This window comes from Crinia signifera, chromosome 5 (genome assembly GCF_055691185.1).
Source record: "Crinia signifera chromosome 5, ASM5569118v1, whole genome shotgun sequence".
In the NCBI taxonomy this organism is placed as follows: Eukaryota; Metazoa; Chordata; class Amphibia; order Anura; family Myobatrachidae; genus Crinia; species Crinia signifera.
The window spans coordinates 169,247,136-169,262,691 of NC_139221.1; the positions used below are offsets into that span (position 1 = coordinate 169,247,136).

General features: G+C 44.7%; 1 protein-coding gene across 9 annotated transcripts in view; it reads right to left on the reverse strand.

Annotated features, from left to right (window-relative positions):
- LOC146080714 (poly(rC)-binding protein 3-like) overlaps positions 1-15,556 on the reverse strand; it is a 517,154-nt gene that overhangs the window by 146,795 nt on the left and 354,803 nt on the right. For all 9 annotated transcript variants that reach the window (XM_083188286.1, XM_083188279.1, XM_083188283.1 and 6 more), the window contains one exon: positions 15,300-15,431. In XM_083188286.1, the coding sequence (XP_083044412.1) occupies positions 15,300-15,431 (132 nt within the window). The remainder of the gene's footprint in view (positions 1-15,299; positions 15,432-15,556) is intronic.

Genomic DNA, 15,556 nt, shown 5'->3' on the forward strand with positions numbered 1-15,556 from the left:
GCAACCCTCCAGGCTGCCCAATTGTCAATGGCATCCAATCGATCGCAAAGCCAGTTTGTGCAAGGGGCTCCAAATTGTCTTATTTTTCTGCAAGTTGGAAAAGTATTGTGTGTAATGCCTATTTGGATGCTATCACTAAAATAATCATCCAACATTCTTTGAATTGTGGCCGTATGAGATGAAGTCATGATAGACATGTCCCTAATTGTAGGCAGCTATTTGAGAGCCAACCAGGTGCTATATGCTTTCACAGAAAGATCTGCATCACCACTAGTGGCTAGTGGCTCACTTAGGAAAATTAAGTTTAGGTACTTGTGTATTATCACGGCGCCCGAATTTACTACATACGCAAACGTAGTGAAATCGCATCGCATCGCATGCCGTTATAGTATGGCATGCGATGAGATGCGATTTTGATGCTTATAATGCCATTTAATGTACTATAGCATTAAATGACATATAATGTCATTTATTAATGCCCCCCCCCCCCAGTATCGACGTGATCCCGAAGCGTGGCGAGCGCCTGTACGCATCCGACCGACCTTTTCATACCCCCACGTCAGCGTGGAGTTGATTTTATATAGTGTGGCGAGCGCAGCGAGCCACCGAGCCTGAAGCGTGGCGAGCCCCGCGAGGGGACGTGTATTATGCTACATGTATACATGTGTTACATGTATTACGTGTCTGCTCGCCACGCTTCGGGCTCGGTGGCTCGCTGCGCTCGCCACACTTCATAAAGTCAACTCCGCGCCGAGGTAGAGAGTGGGGGTATGAAAAGGTCGGTCCGATGCCTACTGACGCCGCTCGCCGCGCTTAGGGATGACTTGGATAGTGTGTGTGTGTGTGTGTGGGGGGCATGGGGGGCCAAAATAAATGACATTATGGGTGACATTCTATGGGTTCCGATTTTTAGGCATGTCTAAAATTCACACCAAATCGCACTTTTTAAAATCGCATTTTTTGGCCGTTTTTCGCATATTTAATGAGATGCAAATGTCGGACAAAAAAATTTTAGGCATGAAAATGTGCGAATTTTAGGCATGAAAATGTGCGAATTTAAGGAAATGTGCGATTTTTTGTTCTTAAATAAAAAAAAAATAGCGTGGGGTCCCCCCTCCTGAGCATAACCAGCCCCGGGCTCATTGAGCCGGGGCTGGTTCCAAAAATACAGGGGACAAAAAATCTGGGGGTCCCCCGTATTTTGAAACCAGCACCGGGCTCCAACAGCCCTCGGTGTCATGCCACAGCCGGGGGACACTTTTTATATAAGGTCCCCCGGCCGAAACATGAGCACTGTGGCTGGTCAGCCTTGGACGGGTACCTGGAGGAGTTGGGGTAACAGCGGGGACAACCGGCTCTCTCCGATGCCGCTAACAGCCTCTGTAGCGCTGTCCCAGCGCTACAGAGGCTGAGAGCGTGATTGGCCGATGCATCTCCATGGAGACGCATAGCTCAGCCCTGATTGGCTGAGCTATGCGTCTCCATGGAGACGCATAAGCCAAAGATGCTCTCAGCCTCTGTAGCGCTGGGATAGCGCAACAGAAGCTGTTAGCGGCATCGGAGAGAGCCGGTTGTCCCCGCTGTCAGTGCGGGGGTAGCCGGCTGTGAAGAGGACAGCGCTGGACCTGGATTGGTGAGTATATTGGTGTAAAAATGAGATGTGTGTGTGTGTGTAATAAAGTTTTACTTCTCTGTGTGTGTGTTTTCTTTTAACATTCTTTTTACAGGTGGACTACAAGTCCCAGCGGGCCCATTAATGCCCCGCATGCTGGGACTTGTGGTTCTCCAAGTCCCAGCATGCGGGGGAGGTCTGCTGGCACTTGTAGTTCTCCTGTATCAAGCAATGTTATGTATGTAAGATTTAACCATATCAGGCCGGCGTCCACTGGCCACGGACGCCGGTGACAGCCCCGGGCTTCAGCCCTGGACGGGTGAAGCCTGGGGGGGGGGGAACCCCTTAATGGGGGGGTCCCCACTCCTCCAGGTACCCCGTCCAAGGCTGACCAGCCACGGTGCTCATGTTTCGGCCGGGGGACCTTATATAAAAAGTGTCCCCCAGCTGTGGCATGACACCGAGGGCTGTTGGAGCCCGGTGCTGGTTTCAAAATACGGGGGACCCCAGATTTTTTGTCCCCCGTATTTTTGGAAACAGGACCGGTCCAAGAGTCCGGGGCTGGTTTCAGAAATACGGGGGACCCCTATGCTTTTTGTCCCCCGTATTTTTGGAACCAGCCCCGGCTCAATGAGCCCGGGGCTGGTTATGCTCAGGAGGGGGGACCCCACGCTATTTTTTTGTCAAAAAACACTTTTCCACATTTTTTAACACAGGGCCATGCACAGATCTCTATGATCTGTGCAGGGTTCTGGCCAAATCGCATATCAGAACTTGGTCTGATTTTTTTGAGATTTTTAGACACATTTTTCAAATTCGCATCTCATTAAATATGCGAATTGTATACTTTTCAATGTGAAAACATCTGGATGCGAGTTCTGGCGAAAACTAAAAATCGCACTTTTAAAAAGTGCGATTTCGCGGCAAAACCGCACTTTTTGCAGATTTTCGCATCTCATTAAATATGCGAATTAGGGAAAAAGTGCGAAAACGGACGTTTTTGCGATGAAATTCGCCAAAGTCAGATAATCTCATCCTATAGAATGTCACCTGCTATGTCATTTTACCATTAAATGGCATTATTCTAGGTTCCATCAGAACCGATATATCATCGCATCACATGCCATACAATAATGGCATGCGATGCGATTTTTTATCGCATCCTATCTTTTTAATGGATTCACTGACACAGAGCAGTGAATACATTACATAGGAAAATCGCATCGCATGCCATACAATATGGCATGCAATGCGATGCGATTTCACTACCCTGAATAGCCCTCTACGCAAATGGAGCAGTGGGCGCCGTGATGATACACAAGTACCTAAGTTTATTCCTAGCAGCCGCAGTTGCAGGGAAAATTGAAGGAGGAGATATTGCAGTTTCACGTGCTGCTTCAGCTGCCAATTTGTTCACCAACAGCTCTTTGCATCTCGTCAGATTTCTGTCTGTCAGATAAAAGATACACTGTATGACCTAAACCTAGTATCAAGTATGGTCGCCAACCTATAGTGATATGATTTGAAGAGATTGATGACGGTTGGATCCCTATGAAGCGAATTAAGGGTTTGATCCACAAGTCGACATGCCTAGCAGAATTGCTCCATCTCAGCTCCCCCTACAGTTTCTCCTGCTGTTCCGAGAGCATAATAATACCCTTTTCACATTGCAAAAACCTGCTTTCAACCCGTTTTTCTAAACGTGTCTTAAAACTGGTTAAAAGCCAGTTAAACCCCTTTCATATTGCATGATGTAAAGGTATATTGCAGTTTAAATACCGTTTTGTACCTTTCAGATTCAACCTGTTTCACCCATAGAAAGCCATACAATGTCATTTTAAATGTTTTTTTCCTGCTTGTGGGCGGGGATCAAGGGTGGTTATCATTTATAGCAAATACCGTTTCTGAGCTGTTCAGACTGCAGGGAAAACGGCTCAGAAACGTGTAGGATCCTCCTTTTAACACGTGTCAAAATGCCGGTTTTCTGTAACCGGTAAATTGACAATGTAGCTTTCACATTGCTGCTGGAAACGTTTTAAAGCACTAAAAAAACGGCAATATACCGTGTTACAGCTGCAATGTGAAAGGGGTATAAGGGGAATGACCTGGCTCAAGCTGGCATGATGTGACCCGTTGCCTGGGTCACTTGGAGTTAAGTTGAACAGATGGAGTAAATTAGTACCCAGATGTTAAGCAGGCTTGGTTAGAATCAAGGATATAGAAGAATCATCTGGAAACAATAATACAAGAGGATCAGCTGGGACTGATGGTACAACAGAATCAGCTGCAACTGAAGGCCTAACCAGATCATTTGGGACCGATGGCACAACAGGATTATCTGGAACCGATAATACATCAAGATTGGCTGGGACTGATAGTACAACAGGATCAGCTGGGACCACTCTCAAAGTACTTGAAGGTTCAGAGCGACAGTAGATCAAACTCCAAAGGAAACCCATACACTGAGCTGTGTGATTTGTGGCACTGGCAACCTGAGCATTGTGAGTCTGGGAGCTGTCACGGCCTGGACTTGCTGTGTTCCCGGCACTGACCTGGGTGAGCCAGTGGAGGGCGCAGGGAATCGGAAAATGGGAGGCTTGAGGTATCTGGAGCTCATGCACGGAGGGATGGAGAAGGATGACCTGCCGGGGACACAGAGGATTGGCTGAACCTAAGGCAGAGGTGCGGGGTCTAAGCCGACAGTGGTGTTCACCAGTGACCCCCGCAAGGGGATATGGACTTAGCTGCAACTACCGACCAGGTCGCGGCCCTCTACCAAGGTTCCCCTGTGGCTTTGGCAGGATTGATACTCTGGAGACTGGTAGAGCAGAGATGTTATGGGGCACTTAAACCATCCATGGTGATCGATGGCACTGAATGCTTGGTAGCAACACAGAGGGCACAGAGGAATGTGGGTAGCAAGGTGTACACAGTATAGGGGACTGAGTACCGTGGGATGTGGCCTGGGAGCCGGTCGATGGTATTCGATGGTGCGGCCTGGGAGCCGGAGGAGAGTTCTTGTGATGCGGCATGGGAGCCGGAGGGGACTCAATGGTAATCGATGGAGATCACTGGGGATCGCTGGGGCGGCCTGGAAGCCGAGAGGTGAAGGGCATGGGGACCCACTGGTATTCGGACGCTGAGAAGGTAAGCTGGGCTGCACATAGAGAGCTGGATCACACGGCAGATGGAACTCATGGAAGCTTCTGGCAGGAGTGGAATAACCAGGAACGCTGAGGATGTAAGCAGGTAACAGCGGACTCAGGTAACTGGACCTCTGGAGCAAGTGGGTAGTCTTGAAGGGAGCTTGACACTGGAGAACCTGCAGGGGGAACTGACAAGTTGTTCAAGACGGGGAGGAGACAGGGAAGCAGGCTTTTATTCCTCCAGGTGATTAGGGAATCAGCCGCAGGCTTGGATAAATAGCCGCAGCAGGAAGTACCCAGTACACAGACCAGGAAGTAAGTTGGAGTTTACCTGGATCATGTGACCCGCAATCAGGACAGGGAATACACCTGGAGTCCTAGGTGACACAGGGAATAGCTTGTGAGATGGAGACATCGCGCCAGGGGTTGCAGAGTGTACCAACAGCTGATCTGCGGAGCAGATTACACCAGCGTGCCAGTAAGGGGCGCACGCGAGCGGCATGAGAACCGGGGTTCCTGACAGGAGCTTTATACATGTGGATGGAACTGTATTGGCTGAGTCTGTCAGCTGATCAATAAGCTGGCCAGGATTGGAGAAATTCCTATCAAATGATGCTAGGCAAGATGGTGCCTCCATGCTGCTGTGGCGGGAACTAGGCTATAAGGTATGACAGGATTACAAGCAGAGTCCTGCGCCTTGTACTGTAGCTTATCACTAATATTGTGAACTCTAGCCATGGAGTTTAGCCTTGCAGCACAAGTCAAGCATCCGGGACAGCATGCCGAATCCTCACTAGCAGTTTGACAGTTAAGAAACGGGACATGATAATGGAAACTCTCCTGTGAGCCATGACAAAAATGTTGCAAGGAGGGATTTATATTTACGAATGGATTTATATTATTTCATACCATTCCATATATACATTATAGGAAATATTGTTAATTTAAACTGCATAAATGTTTAGGATAGCTCTTAGAGAGATATGATATATGTGACAACCAAAGAATTTATGTGTGGCTCTTTCTGTGGTTTGCACAGTTGTGGAAAAGGTTCTATACTGGGAAAGGTTAGAGTTTGGCAGCAGAAGGGGAGATTTAGTTATAGGCACTAGGGGAAAACATAGGGTTAGGCTGCAGGGAGGGGGGTTAAAGAAAGGCACTAAGAAGGGGGAGGTAAATTAAGATGGCAGGGGATGGGGTTAAGATTAAGGGGTGAGGATTAGGGCTAGGCTGTGGGGAGGGAGGGTTAGGCTAATGGTTAGGGGGGGGGGGTGTCAGGGGGAGAGTAACTATACTGTACATACCTGACCACTGTTGGTATTCCCTCCTTCTGGATGCTGATGTTGGTATTCTGAACGCCAACACTTAAACTGCCTGTCACCCACAGTAGAGCTCCCCAAACTAACTTTATTTAACATAACTAGCATGTTCATTTTTGCTTCCATAATGAATTACTTTGCACTTATCTACGTTAAATCATATTTCCACCTATCTGCCTATTTTTCTAGTTTAATTAAGTCATTTTGCAGTACTGTACTTTCACTTCTCCTGAGTTAATATCCTTAATCAGTTTTGTGTCATCTGCGAATCTTGCAATTTTACTTTCTAGGCCATGGGTCCTCAAACTGCGGCCCTCCAGATGTTGTGAAACTACAAATCCCAGCATTTTGCCTTGTCACAGTTTTAACACTCCGTTATAGCAAAACTGTGGCAAGGCATGCTGGGGTTTGTAGTTTCACAACATCTGGAGGGCCGCAGTTTGAGGACCCATGTTTTAATTGACAAGAGAGAGAGAGAAGTATGTCCTGGTGTGGTGCACCTATAAAGATTCAAACGAATAAAAATTAACTTTTATTGATATCTTTTAATATGGCGAAATATAAAAACACACATACACAACATATACGCATAATGTGTTTAAAAAACGGCGGCTCTCTGACTTCACACCAATAATGACTGTGGGTAAGTATCAGTGTTACCACAGGTATTTAGCCGACACTTATATTAATAACATGTGAATACAATATCTGGGTGTCTACTTGGCTCAATTCCCCTTTATGTAGGTGCATGCACACTGTAGCCAGCAGGGTGGTTTGTGTGTTATGGCACCTGTATGGTCGGGGCCACAATTCAAGAAAATATATACTCGTGTAGTGTTGACTGACTAGGTGTCCCCTGAGACACTGCTAATAGGATGGAAGGAAGACTCTCAAAGTAAAAGGTGAACACAGATGTCGACCAGCTTGCATGAAAAAGAACTGAACAATAAACAATAAGCATGAGTTTCTGCAACCTCTATTCATGGGCTAGAATTGCACTAAATGCGAGGAGAACCACAATGTTAATCTCTCTTGTTCGTAGGTCGACATTGATTGACACTCCTAACGACCAGTGCCACCGGTCATTGATCATACAAATGATCTGGGTGATTGCTCTTGTAGAATAAGCCCCATGGGCACGTATATATCTCAAAATTTGGATTTATTGGGATTCTATGGAAAGAGTCAACACAAATGTCGATCCTTACTATAGGAGCGTGTGTCAAGAAACCTCTCTATGAGTGGGCTGGAGTAACACCCAATGGGAGGAAATTGCAACTCTTAAGTGTGTCACAAATAAGGTTTTATACAAGTTCTGTGGAAAAGGTCAACACAAATGTCAACCGATCACTGAAGGAACATGGACCAGAGTTTCAAATTATTTCCTATAGAGAGCAGGAATTGCACCTAATAAAAAGTAACAGTGGTGTGTAACTCTGTTAGATGATAATTTGCAACTGGTCTGTTCTGATGTATGATGCTATAGAGAGTCACTCCAACATGTCGATTATTTGTGTCAACATCAACATGATTTATATGGGCATTATAAATTTGCCCTTTTGCATTTTAATGATAGCAGTGTGTTCAAAACATTTTGATTGGTGGTACATATAGTCAGTATATAACAGTAAGTAGGGGGCTGCCAGGTAAATAAGCCGCTAGTGAGTGCTGAATAATTGTACACCTATAGTCCGAAGGGAACAATTAAAATGAAGATGTACAAAAAACGTTTTTAGACAAGGTCCAGAGTATGGGTAATTGCGCTGAGTATAGTGTGACAGCGTACCCCCTCTGTGTATGGCACGTTTGTAGAAGCGGCTAATGCGGAAAGTGCCTATCTGATAAGCCGTGGGCGTTAAGGAGCACGCTCCAGCTTAAGGCAATATCGCTATAAGAAGGTATGCTATGGCGTACCCCCAATAAGTTTGAGGAGAAGTGGTCCCAGTGTGTCACTTGTCGTGCCTGCCGCACAGCGATCAAGCGATGCACACTACAGATAAGGGGTTCCTGTGGGTAAAATACACAATTCAAAATACGTCCTAGTCAGAGTGCGAGTCAGAGAGCGTCACCGCTAGCCGGCGCGCGCTTCGCATTAGCTTTTTCAAGGCCAAAGCTAATGCGAAGCGTGCGCCGGCTAGCGGTGACGCTCTCTGACTCGCACTCTGACTAGGACGTATTTTGAATTGTGTATTTTACCCACAGGAACCCCTTATCTGTAGTGTGCATCGCTTGATCGCTGTGCGGCAGGCACGACAAGTGACACACTGGGACCACTTGTCCTCAAACTTATTGGGGGCACGCCATAGCATACCTTCTTATAGCGATATTGCCTTAAGCTGGAGCGTGCTCCTTAACGCCCACGGCTTATCAGATAGGCACTTTCCGCATTAGCCGCTTCTACAAACGTGCCATACACAGAGGGGGTACGCTGTCACACTATACTCAGCGCAATTACCCATACTCTGGACCTTGTCTAAAAACGTTTTTTGTACATCTTCATTTTAATTGTTCCCTTCGGACTATAGGTGTACAATTATTCAGCACTCACTAGCGGCTTATTTACCTGGCAGCCCCCTACTTACTGTTATATACTGACTATATGTACCACCAATCAAAATGTTTTGAACACACTGCTATCATTAAAATGCAAAAGGGCAAATTTATAATGCCCATATAAATCATGTTGATGTTGACACAAATAATCAACATGTTGGAGTGACTCTCTATAGCATCATACATCAGAACAGACCAGTTGCAAATTATCATCTAACAGAGTTGCACACCACTGTTACTTTTTATTAGGTGCAATTCCTGCTCTCTATAGGAAATAATTTGAAACTCTGGTCCATGTTCCTTCAGTGATCGGTCGACATTTGTGTTGACCTTTTCCACAGAACTTGTATAAAACCTTATTTGTGACACACTTAAGAGTTGCAATTTCCTCCCATTGGGTGTTACTCCAGCCCACTCATAGAGAGGTTTTTTGACACACGCTCCTATAGTAAGGATCGACATTTGTGTTGACTCTTTCCATAGAATCCCAATAAATCCAAATTTTGAGATATATACGTGCCCATGGGGCTTATTCTACAAGAGCAATCACCCAGATCATTTGTATGATCAATGACCGGTGGCACTGGTCGTTAGGAGTGTCAATCAATGTCGACCTACGAACAAGAGAGATTAACATTGTGGTTCTCCTCGCATTTAGTGCAATTCTAGCCCATGAATAGAGGTTGCAGAAACTCATGCTTATTGTTTATTGTTCAGTTCTTTTTCATGCAAGCTGGTCGACATCTGTGTTCACCTTTTACTTTGAGAGTCTTCCTTCCATCCTATTAGCAGTGTCTCAGGGGACACCTAGTCAGTCAACACTACACGAGTATATAATTTCTTGAATTGTGGCCCCGACCATACAGGTGCCATAACACACAAACCACCCCGCTGGCGACAGTGTGCATGCACCTACATAAAGGGGAATTGAGCCAAGTAGACACCCAGATATTGTATTCACATGTTATTAATATAAGTGTCGGCTAAATACCTGTGGTAACACTGATACTTACCCACAGTCATTATTGGTGTGAAGTCAGAGAGCCGCCGTTTTTTAAACACATTTTGCGTATATGTTGTGTATGTGTGTTTTTATATTTCGCCATATTAAAAGATATCAATAAAAGTTAATTTTTATTCGTTTGAATCTTTATAGGTGCACCACACCAGGACATACTTCTCTCTCTCTTGTCAATTGTCCATATTTTTGTGTCCAGTGGTAGCACACCCCTGCTTAAATTCAATTAGAAAATTCTATAATAGATACGTATTAGGGGTCCACCTACTTCCTCAATATATTTGAGGGTCCTGTGCGATTAGCAACCTCCTCCCGTGGACCCATGTTTTAAGCCATCACCTATATCGTTTATGAATATATTAACAAGGTGGAACCTAATAATGATCCACTTTGGACCTTTCCCCAGCTGGAATGTTTACCATTTACCTCTGCTCTTGGTTCTCGATCGTATAAGCAATTACAACTTTTTTCCCCATACTCCCATGTTACCAAGTTTTCTTAACAACATTTAATGTAGCACTGTGGCAAATGCCTTTGCAAAATCAAGAAGAATTATATCCATTGATTTCCCTAAGTCAACATTTTGTCTGGCATGATCTATTTTTAACGAACCCATGTTGAGGTTAACGTATCTCCTTGTTGTGTTCTAAGAAATCTTTAAAGCTATCTCTTATTACCCCCTCTAATATTTTCCCACAATGGCTGACCAGTCTATAATTTGCAGGGTTTGTTTTACTACCCTTTTTCAATAATGGCACTACATTTACTATATGCCAGTCCCTTGGTACAATGGTGCTGCTGTATATAAGTCCACTGGTGATGTGCTGTTCTGCCGTATATCAGTCCAGTGGTGTTGCTGTAGATAAGTGCTGCCATTTAAAAGTCAAGTGGTGCTGCCCTGTGCTGCTGTATAAAAGTCTAAGGATGTGCTTTGTTGCTGTATATAAGTCCAGTGGAGCTGCCATATGCTGGCATATATAAGTCCAGTGGTGCTGCTGTGTATAAGTCATGTGCTGCTGCCCTATGCTACCATATATAAGTCTAGTAGTTTTTCTGTATATAAGTGCAGTGGTGCTGCCTTGTGCTGCAATATACAAGTGTCGTAGAGGGCATGAATAAACAAATGTAAAAATGTAACACTAATAAAAAAAAAAGCAAAGTAAACTTAATATTGGCAATGTGCCATTCACAAAATGAAGTTGCAACGAAAAGCTAAGGCTTTGACCTATACCTATATTCATGACTGGTGGTTTAGCTTTTCCTGAAGATGGAAGTCCCCTCCCTCTCGAAAAATGACAACATTCCGCAAGTTGAAGACTGGATGCCAACAATTACACTTGGGCTTTTAAGCCCATACATCCACCTATGACATATGCAAAGGAGGGGGAATACACCTGACTCAAGCACAGTGGAGAATGATTTCAGCGTAGTGCAAGGTTCTCCAACTCTTCAAAATTGCCACACGTGAAGTTAAGTCAAACACTGCCAGAATGGGTCAGGTCATTCTCCTCTTCAGGCTTTTGCAGAAGCAGCTGAAGAAAGTGAAGGAGGAGTTAAACTGGAGCGATTATGTTAGCGCCAGCACCCTTTTCAGTGAACAGCAATGGAAATAATTGATGGCCTGATTACTTTTTTCAACCTCACAAATTATTTCACTATTAGTCATGCTTATGCCTCCGGATTGAGCAGGAAATTGACAATTGGGGTGTTAGTGGTGTGGATTGAAGGTGCTTGGATACAACAGAGAAAAGAGAGCTAGGTTTCCCTGGACTGACTATGCTCTTAGCCAAAGTTCTGAATTTGACAATGACTTTTGATGAATGTGCTGCAAGTGATGCATAAGGAAGCTTGCAGCAGGGACCTCCAACCTCTATGTCTATCTGTTTTACCCAATTTGTTATTTCAGTGTTGTCAACATTTGTAAAGCACATTAGAATCTGCTGCACTATATAAGAAACTGTAAATAAATTTAAAATAAGGAAAGATGTTCCTAAGTGTTAATGTCCTTACCCTTACTGTGTATGGCTTTACAAAGGCTACATATGGGTTAACAGTTGTTGGGGGGCATGCTCTAACATCCGCGCCCCCTTATTGCCCCCCATTGCCAGCTACCGCATACATAATTATTGCATATGCTGTAATATATGCGATAAATATGGCAAAGGACAGCTCTTTCGTTAAGCGCTGTCCTTTGTGGTGAGTCAGCGGGTCCCATCAGGACCCGGCAGCTCCCCCCTCCCTCCCTTACCCGGCACTGTGCTGCTGCGGCAGGGGGGTTGGCTCTCCTCCTCCCTGCAATCAGAAAAGGATCATAGTGCAGGGAGGAGGTCACAGGGTGGTTCTCTCATAGTCTGTAAAGACGAGAATGTACACACTGATGGGGGTGAGGGATTGGAGGATGATGACGACATCTTGCCTCTGTAGAGCCAGTTTGTGCAGGGAGAGATCATTGCCAGCATGTTTTCTGGGGCCCAAACCAACCAACCATTTCAGCCACAAGTGTGCAGTCCCTGTCACTGAAATGGTGAAGTGGTTTGTGTGCATGTCCTGTTTAATATATATACAATGTGTACCACCAAATTCTGTCATTTTAGGTATTTTTATGATTTTTTTTTTATATTCAGATCCAAAACCAAAACCCACAATGGTGGTTTTGGCAAAACCAATACAGATCCAAAACACAAAGGAGAACCATATTCAAAACCAAAACACAAAACCTGAAATATGGCTCAATGCTCACCCCTAGTAAATAAACGGCTTTATTTTTACACTGCAGTTTAGATTTCAGTTTGAACACTCACCTAAACCTAACTCTCTCTGCACGTTACATTTCCCCACCAGCAGTGCACATAGTTTTTTGCCCATTTTGAGAACAAATTTGCCCTGCAATTAGGTCTGAATTAAGCCCAAAATACAAATTTATAGAGCTGTTTTGTGTCGGACTTTCCAACTTGAACTCAATTAAATTGGCTAGGATGTATGTTTACATGGGTAAAACATCTGAATCTGACTTTTTTATTCAGTTATTTTCATAATCTTTGGTTACATTATTGTATTATCAATATTGTTACTATTATTATTATTATTAGATGTTACCATGGAATGCTTCAGACAAATCACTTTTATATCTGTGATATTAATTCACTACTGTGAAATCTGAACCGTCATTTAGGATGGACTTTTAAACCATTTCAACTGAGTGGTACAAGCTTGTCAAATGGTTTTACCTGCCTTAAAAGTAACTTTGGGCCTGATTCAGACCTGATTGTTGCTGTGTGAATTTGCATGGGGACTGATTATCTATAGACATGCCCATTGGTCGCAGTGTGCATGCATGAGCCCATTCTGCGATGAAAACATGGTACTTTTAAAAATCCCTGTCCATTCATAAGGTGATTGACAGTAAGGGCGTGGTAACTGGCTTTTTATGAGAATTCAAAAAAACGCATGCATGCCTAGGTATCGGTTGTGATCATAGGCGAATCTAGGGGGTGGTCCGGGGGTGCACAGGACCACCCATTAGCCCATTTTGTAGCTGAGGGATGGGGCTTTACAACGAGCCCAGCCCCGTGTCACTAGCTCCCTGGGAACCGGAGATACTGCCAGGCAAAGCTAGAACATTTTCCCTAAAGGATAATATGGGACCCGCTAATTCCGACCCCCACCCAGTTCAATGGCTGCCAGTTCCCCCTTCGGCATCACTGAAGCTCGAAATCATTCGAAGCCAACTCAAAATTTCTTCAATATGATACTGGTCTCATGTAAATGGGTCAGTTGGTTCCGAAGATATAGCTGGTTGGTTAACGGGGGGTAGGGAGAGGGGAGTGGTTGTCTCACCCCCTCACACCAGAAAATGCAGGGACTAGGCTGGTGTATAAGGGGTCAGCCTAAGAATGTCCCTGCATGATCCTCGGACCATATTCCCAGGTAAATCCCTGCATTTTCTGTTGTGAAAGGGGTATTATTTCAAACAGCCGTGACCTGCAGTGCTCTGAATACAGCCGGGCAGCCCCCTGCTCTCTGCCCAGCTGTCAATGACTGTCACCCCTGCAGCTTCCGCTCCAATTCTTCTCCCCGCTTTCCCCTAAGCCCGCCCCCCCTTTGAACATGTGGTGCCGACGCCCGGCGTGCTCCCCCGACATCACACACAACAACAGCGTGCACAATATTTCAAATGTCCACTCCGCTAGAGGGGACACCAGGAGGGGGGTGGGAGCGTGCTCTGCGCTGCGCTCTGCTCCTCTCCCCATAGAAGCAGCTGCACCGCTCTCCATCTCTCCCTGCAGCAGCAGCGAAGGCTCATATAAAAATTTACAGTAAGTGGCACTTTTGGGGGCATTTCTTAAGGGACGCTACAAGTGGCCGTATGTGGGGGCATTACGCATAATGTGTGGCTTAATGTGTAAGGGGCATTACGGTGTGCAGCATCATGTGTAAGCGGCATTATGTGTGCAGCATCATGTGTAATGGGTACTATGGTGCGCGGCATCATGTGTAATGGGTACTATGGTGTACGGCATCATGTGTAATGGGTACTATGGTGTGCGGCATCATGTGTAATGGGTACTATGGTGTACGGCATCATGTGTAATGGGTACTATGGTGTGCGGCATCATGTGTAATGGGTACTATGGTGTGCGGCATCATGTGTAATGGGTACTATGGTGCCATCAAGCAAGAACCCCCTAGCAATGAGCACGTAGGTAAGCAGCACTTATGTGGCAAATATGTAATGGGCATTACGGTTTGTTATATAGTATGTAATGGGCATCATGATGTGTGGCACAATGTGTAATTGGCATTACGGCATGTGGCTTTATGTGTAATGGGTATTACGGAGTTTGCTAAAATGTGTAATGGGCATTACTGTGTATGGTCTAAAGTGTAATTCCACACCCCTTTTTGTGATGCCACGCTTCCTTCCCATGAGGCCATGCCCCCTTTTTGACGCGCGCAAAGGTCCCCCTGCTATTCTGTCTAGATCTGGGACCACCCATTACCATAATTCTAGATTCGCCTATGGTTGTGATGTCAGCTCCGCCTTGATCAGGCTGATTTCATCACAGCTACCAAGGAAGTCCAGGGCTACACACAGACTGCACACAGTAGCAAAATCATTCAATGTGAGTGAGATGAGAACATACAGTATATGCAGCTTTTTGCCGGGCTGCGACATCTTCACTACCCATTCGCAGGCTTGCGAAGTGCAGGATTACATTCTGGCTGACTATTTGCATGGTGATCACATGGCTGCTGTGCAATCAGGTCTAAATCAGACCATTTGTAACTGCACATAGAGGAAGGCAGTGTTTTTGTGGGAGTAACCAATATTCATGAGAATACTGTTTACAAATTTTTTAGGAACAAGTTTATATGGAGTTTAAAACATTTGGTGCCAAATGTAATAGTCTGAGAATCAGAAAGTGAGAGATTTTGAGAGAGATTTTCCATTTTTTTAAAGTACTGTAGCAATCAAGTAAGTACATGGCAAAATCAACCAGGTTTTACAGAGTAAATGATTGCTGCTTTAAAATTGACACCCTGTTACATTTGGCACCAAATGTTTTCTGTAGTGTTAAATAAGAAAACCTTTTGAAAAGTCTGTCAAGTACACAATTTCATGTTCTATTAAATGTATTTTATTAATGTACTTCTCTGATTTCTTTAATTTTGGATCCTCCTTTTCCTATAAGAGATCCACATTGACTCGCAGGGACAACAAGCCGTAATGTTACAGGTGGTTTACTTGTCACTGTGCTGTTTGTCATGGAAGCATTGATGTCCTGCAATGATAATAACCATAACATACCTGTTAGCTTCAAAATAAAAAAATATTCTCTAAATTAGGTTCATATTTTTAAGAAATAGCAATAAGCAATTAGTGAGTAGTATGAACAGAAATTAACAA